At 44.9% G+C, this 13,674-nt stretch overlaps 1 protein-coding gene across 6 annotated transcripts in view; it reads left to right on the plus strand.

The window, feature by feature from the left end:
- Positions 1-13,674, plus strand: part of LOC147016650 (granulocyte colony-stimulating factor receptor-like) — a 78,250-nt gene that overhangs the window by 23,162 nt on the left and 41,414 nt on the right. For all 6 annotated transcript variants that reach the window (XM_085845522.1, XM_085845524.1, XM_085845525.1 and 3 more), the window contains exon 3: positions 12,504-12,806. In XM_085845522.1, coding sequence (XP_085701648.1) covers positions 12,504-12,806 — 303 coding nt within the window. The remainder of the gene's footprint in view (positions 1-12,503; positions 12,807-13,674) is intronic.

Below are 13,674 nucleotides of genomic sequence, written 5' to 3' on the forward strand. Positions count from 1 at the left end.
CCAGAGAATACCAAAAGGGGTTTACGCAGACACACTTACCCTATCCTGTGTCCCTATCTAATTACGTGACAATTATCATTTCCCCCTTGAAGAAATGAACATTTACTAGACAACTTATCACCACTGAATTGCTACTTATTACATCGAGATCCTGGTAAACTCGAACAGCATGGCATACCTAATTAAACATCCTAATTACCCTTTGAATGCATACCCCCCCCCTCAAACGTAACAATATTTTCTCTGGAGGCCCTCGATCACAGCTGATGCATGTTAATTTTTTGGATGACTAGTAATGCCCACGTGGGGCTGGCAGGATGGCCTGGAGGTACGCACACTCGCCTCAAAGCTGTCTTGCCTTTGTCAGGTCAGGTCAGGTATGGGAGCATGCGCCAGAGCAGCGTGTTGCTGCCTCCACTTTCCGCCGGTACTCAAGGGGCCTCCGTCTGGCCATCCCCCAGGCTGATGCCTGGCCCTTCCCCATCTCCTTGAGATGCCCGATCAACCAACTGCAATCATGAGGCATGTGGTCATTCCATTGGCCTCCTCCACTCACGAGACTCCCTCGCTGAGAGAATCTGGTGAGCAGGATCAGCATCAGGAAAATGAGCCACATGTACATACAGCCGCAGCTGATGCTCACGGACTATGCAGGTAACAAATCTCATCCCAGTCTCTCTCAGCAACCGCTCGTTGGACCCAAAGTCTGACCAGCGATAGCCAAGGATTCTCCTAAGAGAGCTGGTACCAAAGGAGTTATGTCTCCATCTCAGATCCCTGGTCAGAGTCCAAGTCTCACATCCATAGAGCAAGACTGGAAGTACCAAGGACCTGAACTCAGACTTTCGTCCTCCCGCTCAGGTACCGTCAGTGCCACACCCCATGATCCAGTGAATCCCTGACTCCCCAGACCCGACCCAGATGTCTGTTGACCTCTGACTCACAGTCAGCAGAGACATGAATATCATTGCAAAGGTAACTGAATCTCTCCATGACCTCAACATCCTCACCACAAACAGGCACAGACAGGACAGCATCATCCAAAATGTCATTGAAAGCCTGGATCTTGGTGTTGACTCTGGAAACGCATAATCCCAGCGGCTCCGACTCCTCACTCAGCACCTCGAGGGCCCCCAAAAGGATATCTGAAGTCTCCGCAAAGATGACTGCCTCATTTGCGAAATCAAGGTCAGAGATCTTGACATTCCCAAATGATGCACCACAGCTTGATCTCTCCGACATCGTCCCCAAAATCCAGTTCATTCAAGTGCTGAAAAGTGTGGGAGCCAGTCCACACCCCTGGCGAACTCCAGTAACAACTGGAAATAAGTCAGAGATTGTACCACCACATCTCGCAGCACTCTCAGTACCAGAGTAGAGTTCAGACATCAGGTCGATCAGTTTTGGTGGCACCCCACGAAGACCAAGAATCCTCCAGAGGGCATCCTGATTCACTGAATCAAACGCTTTACAGAGATCAACACAGGCTGCAAGCAGCCCCTGCCGAAACTCTCGTCTGTGTTCGGTGAGGACCCGAAGATGAAGGATACGGTCAATCGTTGACCACTTTGGTGTAAAGCCTGACTGCCCTGGATGCTGGTACTCAAGCAGATGGTGGCTAACCCAATCAAGAATTATCCGAGCAAAGACCTTGCCCGGCACTGAGAGCAGCGTCACCCCTCGGTAGTTGTTGCATCCTGGCGATCACCCGTCCCTTTCCAGAGAGGGACAACAAGGCCCCTCTTCCAGTCAGTTGGGATAATGCCTGTGTTCCAGGCAGAACTGCATGCAACGACACGAGTGCAGCATTTCCACCAGCCTTGAGAAGTTCGGCATGGATGTCACAGATCCCAGGAGCTTTACACAATTTCAACCGATTCACCGCAGCATGTGTTCCACAAACAAAGGTGGATCACAGTTGATTGGAGGGTCAGCAACAGTGATTGTAATACCCCTGACATCCAACTCGACAGCTGGTGGATCAGCCTGGTACAACCGCTCAAAGGAACCGGCCCAGCGGGCCTTCACTTCGGACTCCTCTGTCAAGAGCATACCACCCTCTGCTCTCATTGCAGTACACCGAGGGATGGGCTTGGATGAACGCAATGCGTGAATTCCCCTGCAAGCAGGACGAGAATCACTTGACCACAGGTGATCCTCTATCCCCTCACAGGTTCCTCGCACATAAGCCTCCTTGTACACCCTTGGTGCACGTACAGTTTTACGCCTCAGCTCCCTGAACAGTTCAGCTCTGCCATTCAGCCTGGCCCTGTGACTCTGGTCAATGTTATCCAGTGTCCCTTGAGAGACAAAATTCTTCTTCCCCTGATGGTGAGTTCCAAGACATCCACCAGCAACATCAAGGACGGTGGTCATGAAAGCACTCCACAGCTCTTCAGGATCTCCCAAAACAGCACCCAGACCCCTCAAATCTCCACTCAGCTTGTTCGCAAACTCCTTAGCTACCCTCTCATCCTTGAGTTCGCCAACATCCAGTCGAGGCTGGGATGGTACCATTCTCCTGGATTTAAGGTGCAACTTCAGAGTTGCTACAACAAGCTGGTGGTCAGTATTGAGGAACTGAGCACTCCGGTAGACCCTGCAGTTCTGGATCATCCTCCAACGACCGTCAATGAGGACATGGTCAATCTTCTTTGCCACACCGCCAGCGTTGGAATACCAAGTCCAGCGATGAGCTTGTGGGTGCTGAGACCATGAACCCGCCACCTTAAGTTCATGACTTCTTGCAAAGTCAAGCAACTTGGTGCTATTCTGGTTCATAGTTCTTGACCAATGGGGACCAACACACGTCTCATAACCATCCCTATCAGTTCCAGTCGATGCATTGAAATCCCCCATGACAAGAAGTGTATCTTACCTGGAGCTCTGATCAACCACAGACTCGAGCGTGGCATAGAATGCATCCTTCACAGTGAAATCACTCGCCTCAGTCGGAGCATAAACATAGACCAGGGAAATGACACCCAAGGAGTGACGAATCCTTAATCTCATAATACGCTCGTTGAGCGGTGTTACCTCAATTATAATTGGAGTCAGCTTATTCCCCACAACTACAGCAACTCCTTGGACATGGTAACCATCAGAGCGACCAGACCAATAGTAGGTTTAACCACCTGCCATGATCTCGCCGCAATCCGTTCTCCGAACCTCAAAGAGTGCTGCAATACCGATGTCCAAACGCTTGAGCTCAGATGATCACAGAGACAGGTGATCATCCTCTCTTAGGGATAGGACATTCCAGGCACCTACCTGAAGGGACCACCTCAGGTTAACCCAAGGAGACCGCCATCTGCTGGACGACACCTCAGCACCACTCTAGCACACTCTCCTGCAATATGGCCTGGGAATGTTACCCCGTGGTTTCCCTCCTATCATCAAAGATTGGGGGTCCCGAAGGCTTTGCCCCAATCCCGTAATCCAGTGAGTTGCCCTGTGAAGGGAAGCTGCACCGGAGGTACTCCCACGGAGTGGGTTTTCATATTTTTTAAGCTTCGAGAATGTTTTGCGGAATGACGGGTTTTACGGTCATTCGCGACCTCCTTCGCGACGGGTTGATCTCCTTCGGTCAACAGGAGTGCAAATCCTGCCACCAACCTCCTAATAAAAAAGTAACCCAACTGCAGGAGGACGTCCGCAGACACAGATGGGCACTAGATATGGATGGCCGTTGGCTCACGAGGAGCTCCTCCGCCCTTTGACAGGTTTTGTTTTTAATCCTGCTGGGTGTCCATATCCAAACACCCTTCTCATCAGGAAACCTGGTGGGGGAGACAGTTTAGTCGCCGACAACCCGACCATGGAACAAGTTAGTACAGGTTTACATGATACCTGTAGCAAGTCACAGATCTGATCTGGCCTGACCTGACAATAGGTGACCTCTAGCCTTGGGTTGAACCCCAACCCAGGGATAAACTGTCTTCTCGGGGTTTTACATGCAGGGTGATTCATAAATGTATCCGCCGTCCCTCGGATGGACGTTAAACTGGGCGTCCCATCTGCTGTCATTAGTTGATGGCCATTGAAGATCCCACAGTGTCTTTCACGAAGAGTTGGCAAGCTATCGCCTGCACTACGAACAAATTAAAAATTCCTGACTTAACTGTCTGCTGGTGAGGCAATGGCAAATTACCTAGTATAACTTTTGCCAATAAACTGTTTCGGCAGCACCGATGCTCCGTAATGGAGTTTGGAATATCAAAGAGAGAAATACCCACACCCACCACGAGTGAAATATGGTGTCAGTGAATCGCTTGCATTATGGGAGGCCGCAGGAGGAAGGAGCAGGCCCCACGGGATACTAAAGGAGAGAAAGCAGAAGTCTTCCCATGTTTTTAATCAACAAATACATCTTGACATGAAGAGAATTGGTGTCTTTTCAAATGAAGCATGATAATTTCCACTGGCAATTGCTTCCTGCGCATGCGAAGCGAAAAGTGGGATTGAGCAATTGGTTCATGTCCATCTGTTTGTCTGATCAGTTTATGATCGAGGAACAACTCATTTAAATTGAATGTTATGTTTTGAACATGAGCCGGAACATGTTTTTAGGACGTTGTGAAGGACGTAAACAACAGGCATGTATAAGTAATGTAACATGCTAGGGTGATGCAATAGCCACTGGGAAAAACTGGTAAAACCTGGAATTAATTTATTTATATGCTTTTAAACTTTTATTTAAATTGAATCTAATACTTCAAGACTGAAGAACACAAATCACCTTCATCATACTTCCAAGAACCACACTATATCGATGACGTGGCATGTTTATCGTGGTTAAGAGGAGGCCAACGACATGGTTGTGTTCTGTACCATGCTGATTGACGCTGTGTTCGATGGTGGTCAATAAAGCTTCCATCTCCTAAATTGCGACTCGTCGTCTTACTACAGTGGCTAAGGATGCTTGGTGTATAAGACTGCTTCAGTAGCGCTAAATTCCATAACTTTTTACGATCTTTAAAATCATTTCTGTATTAAAATTGAAGTGCAGGAGGCAATGTTTGCACACTGCGGTCAATGAGCTCGAATAATTTAATCATGGGTTGGCGAACTATGTTCCACATTTATTCATTTGATTACCATGGGCCGTCAACACAATAACTCCATTCAAACTCTCCAACATCATCATCTCCATCGTCTTGTCGTTATCGTCGCAGTCATCAACATCACCATCACCATCACATTATCAGATAAAGTTTATTGGTTCACAAAAAAATATTTCCCCGAAAAAAATAAGTGACCACTATATTCGTTATTGTTGGCTCTCTGTCTGTGTCTGTCTGTCTGTCCCGAGCATAGCTCCGTGGGTTTTGATCCGATCCTGACAAAATTTTGGTGGGAGGTTTATATCATGATCTAGTTGTGTTTTCCTGAAAATGGGCGTGGTGCGCCCTTTATGGACGGAGCCACGCACAAAAAACGTGTTTTTAGGGGGTAGCCGATTTCAATTTGCATCTTCTCCTCAGGGGTTTGTCGAATCTGACGGGTTTTGGTATTTGGTTAGCCCAATGGCACCTGCATAGCCCCACGGAGCTCTTTTTTTTTCATTTTCGTCACAAGGTCACGAACTTAGAAAATTACGAATTTTGACATAAAAATCATTCAACCACCCAAACTTTGAGAGCGAGGATGACAATATTTTTTACGCATAATCTTGAGGTCATTCCCCACCTTAAGTCTTGAAACCATTTTGCTCTATCTCGAACACCTTGCCTGTGGCGCCCCCTTTCAGGTTTGTTTTTACGCTGATTTCATCAAAGCATGGATAATCCGATGAGTGCGAAATGCCATATAGCCTATATGACGTTATATTGTTCCTGGAATGTTCCAGAGGAGGTTTTGCACCAAAGGTCATAATCCTTGACCTTTGACCTTTAAAGTTCACAAAGGTCAAATTTTCAAAGTTGTGGGAATCAAACCGGGTTTTCGACCTTCTTCGACGAACTTACTCCAATAAGCTATAGCACGTATCCTGTTTCCTTATTTTAATGTCCACAACATTGTTTTGTGACCTTTAAAGGTTATGCAAAGGTCAAATTTTGAAAGTTGTTGAACGAAACCGGGTTTTCGACATTTTGCAGCTAATAACCTGTCACTCGTACCACATCATGTTGATCATTTTTATAACTTGATCAAACATTATCACATTGTCTCATCCTTGACTTCTGAAACAATCTACGTCGTCAAATACCGTTCGTGAACCATCGCAGTCTTCAGACTTGTCATCATTATTATGATTATTAACAGTAAGTTTCATGATCTTAATAACTCAAGAAAAGAAACTATTTTGTGTTCTTGTTATCGGAAAATAAGCCTGGTCTTGGCTTCGTCGTCTTCTTCTTGCATATGGCAGCTTAGCTGCCAGGGTAGCTATCATTTCTTGGAAGTGCGACTGTGTTGCTGATGCAGTGCCCCTCTACCAGTATTCACTGGTACTCATTTCGCCGACCTCGGAAGGATGACTGGCTCTGTCACCCCCCTGGTGTATTAATTCAGTGGCCAACGGGGCTTGAATTCAGGACCCTAGGATCCCAAGCCAGCACCCTAACCACGAAGCCAACACCAGGCTTTGGTGTTTGCTTAACTGTTAAGGTAGCCACATTAAGTCATGAGGGTCTTGAGTTTGAGTCTCTGTCATGTCATTAAATAACACCAGGTGGGTTGAATCAGCCTGTCATCCTTCCGAGATCGGCAAAATGCATACCGGCTTCCTGGAAATGGGGCACTGTATCAGCGGCACAGCCATGCTCCCAGCATTGAATCAACTTTCAGGCTAAGTCAACCAGCAGCCACAGGCTGCATACAAAATAGTCATACTTTATTTCATGTTCTTGACTCTTGTTCATGAAAATAAATACAGTGCCGATAGTCTACACCACCTTTCAAAATTTTCACCGTTTGTTGCCTTGTAGCCTGCAATTAAATTGCATGAAATCAGACTTTTTCCACCTTCATTTACACATCATAACCCACAACTTCCAAGTGAAAAACAAATTCTACAAATTTCAGAAAATTAATTAAAAATACAAAACAAGAATATCTTGGTTGGATAAGTGACCACCCCCCTGAGTTGATACTCAGTGGAAGCACCTTTGATAGCAATTACAGCTGTGAGTCTGTTGGGATTGGTTTCTACCAACTTTGCACACCTTGATTGGACAATATTTGCCCATTCTTCAGTAAAAAAAACTGTTCAAGCTCAGTCAAGTTTTATCTTTTTTGTCCCTCACCACTCCAGTGTAGCTTTGGCTGTGTGCTTTGGGTAGTCGCTGAAAAGTGAACTTCCGTCCCAATTTCAGCTTTCTTGCAGAGGGCAGCAGGTTTTCCTCTCGGATTTTTCTGTATTTTGATCCGTCCATTTTCCCTTCTATCCTGATGAATGCCCCAGTCCCTGCTGATGAGAAACTTCTCCATAACATGATGCTGCCACAACCATGCTTCACAAAAGGGATGGTGTCCTTTGGGTGATGTGCTGTGTTGGGTTTGTGCCAAACGTAATGTTTTGCATTTTGGCCAAAAAGTTCCATCTTTGTTTTGTCAGACCACAAAACGTTTTGCCACATTGCTTCAGAATGTCTGGAGTGTTTTTTTTTTTTGTTGTTTACCTCAAACAGGACTCAAGGTGGGATTTTTTGAGTAATTGCTTCCTCCTTGCCACCATACCATACAGGCCAGACTTGTGAAGTGCTTGGGATATTGTTGTCACATGCACACAGTGACCAGTCTTTGCCAATAAAGGCATGTAACTCTTTCAAAGTTTCAATTGGCCTCTTGGTGGCCTCTCTGATCAGTCTCTTCCTTGGTCATCCAGTTTGGAGGGACAGCCTGATCTCGGCAGGGTCTTGGTAGTACGATACTCCTTCTACTTCTTAATGATTGTCTTGAGTGTGCTCCAAGGGTTAAGAAGAATGCTGTTTAACGTCAATTTTGATAAATAAATTGATCAATCTGATCCTCTTCACATTTGATGTTGGGAGTACTTGCCGAGCTTCAACTGTGTGGCAATGTTATCTTCTATACTTGGCTCTCTGCCAGCTGGTATTTGGCAGTTGCCTAGCCTTGCCTTGTCATTTCAGAATTTTTAACCCTCACAGTTTACTATCGACTCTGTTGATACCAGGAGATTGGTGAACCCCAAACATTGTGAGATATCCCCAAATACAGTCCTGTCAATTTTTGGTGACTGCAATTTCCATTTGATTCCTCAATGAAAAACATCTGTTTGGGAAGTCTGGTTTCTGGTGTCTTGTATATGTCCAAACTATGTGAAAGGTATATCACTTTTTACCCTTTCTTACTTTTTGGAGATGACTGTCATGCAGTAATCACATTCCACTTACTGACATGCACCAGCATTGATCTCTGCTGATCTGGCATTTCATTATATGCTGGTCTGATAAATGAAACTTCTTTAAATTGTGGCAAATTTCTTGGCCTCACTCTGTTCGTCTGGAAAGATCGTGAAACGACAGCACCTATACGTTTCCGTGGTCAGTCACTGGAAGAGGTGCAGTCTCTTGAATCTCTATGCCTCATCATTAGTCATGACATCTCCTGGACTGACCACATGGTAAAGCTGGCCTGCAAAGGCAGCCACAGAAGTAATGGAGTTCCCGATGAGTTAGCACCCCAACATCACATCCTTTTCCTGGATTCTGTGGCTTCTCAAGGTTTTGGCATTATTTGTACATCCAGCAGAGGCTGAAGCACAAGGCATGTTGCCCTCACATTGCATACAGGTCGGTGGTTTCTTCATAACTTGCAAAATCGAAGAGTTTTGAAGTATATTGGTCAGTCGATTTTGTTATTTTGTTTGTCTGTCTGTCTTTTTGTCTGTCTGTCTCTGTCTTTATCGTCTCCAAGTCACAATTTTAAACCAATCTTCACGAAACTTCACCACATGGTCGAGTTTGTCATGAGGAAGAAGTCTATTGTTTTTGAGGTCAAAAGGTCAACATAGGCCAACGGTCAAAAACTTAGGTGGTATTTCTAAAATCCTCAATTTTCATCTGATTGACTTGAAATTTGAAGAAGATTTATATTTCAGGTCACTGAATTCAGCCAGCCAATTATTTTTGAGGTCAATCTGGGCCAAAAGGACAACATAGGCCGAATTTCTAAAATTGTCAATTTTCATCTGATTGACTTGAAATGTACAAGGAAATCTAACATTGGTGGAGGCCATTCAGCCCATCATGCTTACGTGAACACCATATTAATTTATCTATGCAAGATCCAAGGAAGAAAAGGCAAAAAAAAGTCTTTAATTAATGAGAATTTTTTTTAATTCTTCTTCTTCCCATCAAGGGAGGGGACATGGGCTTGGTTAAAAACATACAACATCAACCACACAACCCCCCTTGACAAGACCCCCACCGACAGCACTCTACACATGCACACAATCACCCATCAATTTGATTTGAAGAGGAGTTGCATATTTAGTCATTGAATTCAACCACCAATTTTTTTGAGGTTAAATTTGTTTTATGGATTTTGCAAGTATCATGCTCTGCTTGACGTCGTCTTCTTGTTTATTACTTGGCAAAATAAATGTTTTTTTTGACAAGTATGTTGATTTGTTTGTTTATCTGTCTGCTCACCTTTATTCGCCTACAGGTCACAATTTCAAACCGATCTTCACAAAACTTCACCAAATGGTGGAGTTGGTGGTCTGACAGAATCCTATTTATTTTGGAGGTTTAAAGGTCATTGGCCAAAGGTCAACAACTTTTTCAAATTCCTAAAATTGTAAATTTTCATTCTATTGACCTGAAATTTGAACAGGATTTGCATATCAGCTCACTGAATTCAACAGCCAATTATTTTTGAGGTCAATCTTCGCCAAGCATCAACGACTTGGGTGGGATGTCTAAAATACTCAATTTTAATCCAATTAACTTGAAATTTGAACAGGATTTACATATCAGGCCAATTTGACCACCAATTGTTTTTAAGGTCAAAAGATCAACGTAGGCTTAATTTCTAAAATTGAGAGATTGGGCCAAAAACTATACACATAAACGACATGGCCAAAAGTATGTGGACATCCCTTCTAATTAGTAGATTTGGCTATTTCAGCCATACCCATTGCTGACAGGTGTACAAAATCAAGCACACAGCCATGCAATCTCTGTAGACAAACATTGACAGTGGAATGGACCGTTACTGAAGAGCTCATTGACTTTCAACGTGCCACCATCATAGGATGCCTATTTTCCAACAAATCAGTTAATCAAATTTATGCCCTGCTAGAGCTGCCCTGGTCAACTGAAAGTGCTGTTATTGTGAAGCGAAAACGTCTCGGAGCACCAACAGTTCAGCCACGGAGTGGTAGGCCACACAAGCTCACAGAACTGATTGCTGAGTGCTGAAACGCGCAGCACGGAAAAAAATAGTCTCGTCAGTTGCTATACTGACGAGCGAGTTCCAAACTGCTTCTGGAAGCAATGTCAACACACACTGTTGTCGAGAGCTTCATGAAATGGTTTTCATGGGTTTCCATGGCCGAGCAGCCACACACAAGCCTAAGATCACCAAGTGCAATACCAAGCGTAGGCTGGAGTGGTGTATAGCTCACCACCATTGGACTCTGGAGCAGAGGAAACACGTTCTCTGGAGTGATGAATCACGCTTCACCATCTGGCAGTCCAATGGATGAATCTGGGTTTGGTAGATGCTGGGAGAACGCCACCTGCTTGAATGCATCGTGCCAACTGTAAAGTTTGGGGAGGAGGAATAATGGTCTGGGGCTGTTTGTCATGGTTCAGGCTCAGCTCCTTGGTTCCAGTGAAGAGAAATCTTAATGCTACAGTATACAATGACAGTCTAGATGATTCTGTACTTCCAACTTTATGGCAACAGCCTGGGGTGGGGCCCTTTTCTGTTTCAGCATGTCAATGCCCCCATGCACAAAGCGAGGTCCATACAGAAATGGTTTGACGAGATCGGTGTGGAAGAACTTGACTGACCTGCACAGAGCCCTGACCTCAACTCCATCAAACACCTTTGGGCTGAATTGGAATGCCGACTGCAAGACAGACCTAATCGCCCAACATCAGTGCCTGACCTCACAAATGCTCTTGTGGCTGAATGGAAGCAAATCCCAGCAGCAATGTTCCAACACCGAGTGCAAAGCCTTCCCAGAAGAGTGTAGGATGTTATAGCAGCAAAGGGGGGAACCAACTTCATATTCATGCCCATTATTTTGGAATGAGATGTTGGATGAGCAGATGTCCACATACTTTTGGCCATGTGGTGTCTATCATCTCAAAAGGTTGTGGATGAGTTGGTTAGGTGACAAGAACAAGCGGATTAGATTTTGGTTCAGATCCAGCCCATCAGTGGGATACAAAATGTAAACTATTCAGCCTGGCAGAGGTGTGCACTCCAGCGAGTGCCATTCTACTTTGTTCTGTTTTGCCAAGTGTCGTTGTGAGTGTAACTTTGTTTTTTTTTGATTTTTTAGGTCATCTCTTCGAGCATGACCAAATAATATGGGTGTCGATGTCCTTCGATCCGTCTGTCCATCCGTTCACAATGAAGTTGAAGCGGGAGATCTGGTCATTAGTGATCCTGATAGAGGTCGATGAGACGTACACGATGGTATGACTTTCAAGGTCACCGAACGTCAAGGTCAAGGTCACGAGGCCTTTGAAGTTGCGAAAATGACGATTTTCAAATTCTATCTCCTCATACATTTCTCAAGCGATCTTGAATTTGATTGTGGCTTATGAATGTATGGGACAATATCTAAATTTGGTCAGGACGGATTTTCGAATTTCGCTTTCGTTTTTGCGTCACGTGACTTCAAAGTTTGCAAAAACTGCCCTACCTTCAGGAGGTTATATATTTTCTACTGGGCATGGTAAAAGTTAGTGAATGGTGTCATTGCATAGCAGCTGACCTTGTATATTTATACATTTTCCGCCGAAGGTGCAAAAGTTTCAAAACCCGAAATGTAAACGTCAGCATTTCTTTTCGAAATATAATTTCGTGCGCACGCGCCAAAATGCCGAGTCATCTTTAACCAAACTGCGCAGTTCGAGCTGCGCAGTAGTCTTTGGACATAACTGAACATTGAGAACTTGTGGTATTATAGAGATGACCGTCACCCCCACACAGGGGGTAATTTTTTTGTTTATTTTTATGCACAGGATGTAAGGCTTGAAGTTAATCTCGAACTCACTCACACTCTCATGCACTCGCACGCACTCGCACACACATCGACAGACAGAAGATGAATACGTTAGATGAGACAAACACCACCACTGAGCTTGGGGGAAGTGCCGTCACTTCCTGGAGCACTGTTGGTACCAGCGATGCAAACAACATTGGCGTAATCTTTCTTACCGCACTCAGCGGAGCATTTCCTGAGGAGGAATTTCCTCCTCCCCATGGATGCCAACCTTGGGGGATTTGGGCTGCTTTGCAGTTTATAAATGTCCCATTGGTTTCTTTTTTATTTTTATTTTTATTTTTTTGTTCAGGTGACCCCTTTGACAGGGGAACCATACAACCTTCACCCATCTACACGGAGTTTGGTGGAATGTTGCATGCCACTTGCAACGTGACGGCTGAACAGATGGTGATAAAATGCAAACCACTGCGCTTTGTCTGGATGTTGCAAGGTGTCAAGTTGTCGGAACTACACTCCTCACCCATTCCAGAAAGCCCTCATGCTGCAGAGTTGATGATGCCAGGCTGGAAAGGAACCTCAGAAGTGTTGGTGTGCCATTTGAATTGCAATGATGAGTTCTATCCCATCAACCGGGCTGTCGTTATTGGTGGCTGTAAGTGATGTGGCTTGGAAAGTGTTTGTGCTTTGGATACTGTATTTCTCATGATTTTTTTTTTGTTGCTGTCACCTCCATTGCCTCGAAAAATGCTGAACACAGTAGATTGTCATTAGCAGTGAAGTCAATCTGGCTCGTTGCTAAGTGTAATAACAAATGAGAATGCTGTCGATTCTGTTTGAATAATCTGTGGTATTAATTATCTGTGAGAGTTTGCTCAGCTCCTGCCTTTGATTCTGTTTTTATTTATTTGTGGAGGAGCTAGAACATATAACTTATGTGGACGTAACTGAAGAAAAGGAACAGTCGAAAAAGTGGGCAAACGAGGTGTAGGGGAGAAGAAGTGGATACAGAAGCAAACTCTGAGGAAGGAAAGACTGGAAATTTGAAGAGGTTGGCTTGGGGAGGATTAGTGAGATCATCCCCAATCCAAAACCATGATGCTTTTCTAATCTGAGATGGTGGTGAACAGCTGTCTTGAAGATCTGGAGGGAAGAATGAGATTGAAGACAATGTGGAAGTTGGTTGCACAGGTGGGATAAAAGAGGAGCAAATGAGTGGAGGTGAGCAGCGATTCTGGGTTTTGGGGATTTCACAAGAAGGGGGTTGTTGGTGGACCACGTGTGTCCTGCAGAAACCTGGGAAGAGGGAGGTGGGGGGGGGCGGACAGATATCAAAGAGCAGGGGGTACGTACATGACCAGAAAGGGGGTGGTGGAAGACAGACCACTGACCTGTCTGCTTTGTGACAGAGGTAGGCCAATTGACTCGGCTTCAGCGTGGAAGATTGCAATGATCTCGAAGGCCTTCCATCAAACTGCAGATGAAAGCCTTGTTGGTGGAGAAGCGTTCAGGTGTGTCAAGGA

The sequence above is a fragment of the Eptatretus burgeri genome, chromosome 11 (genome assembly GCF_056783735.1).
Source record: "Eptatretus burgeri isolate ZD-2024b chromosome 11, Ebu_testis_v1, whole genome shotgun sequence".
Taxonomy (NCBI): Eukaryota; Metazoa; Chordata; class Myxini; order Myxiniformes; family Myxinidae; genus Eptatretus; species Eptatretus burgeri.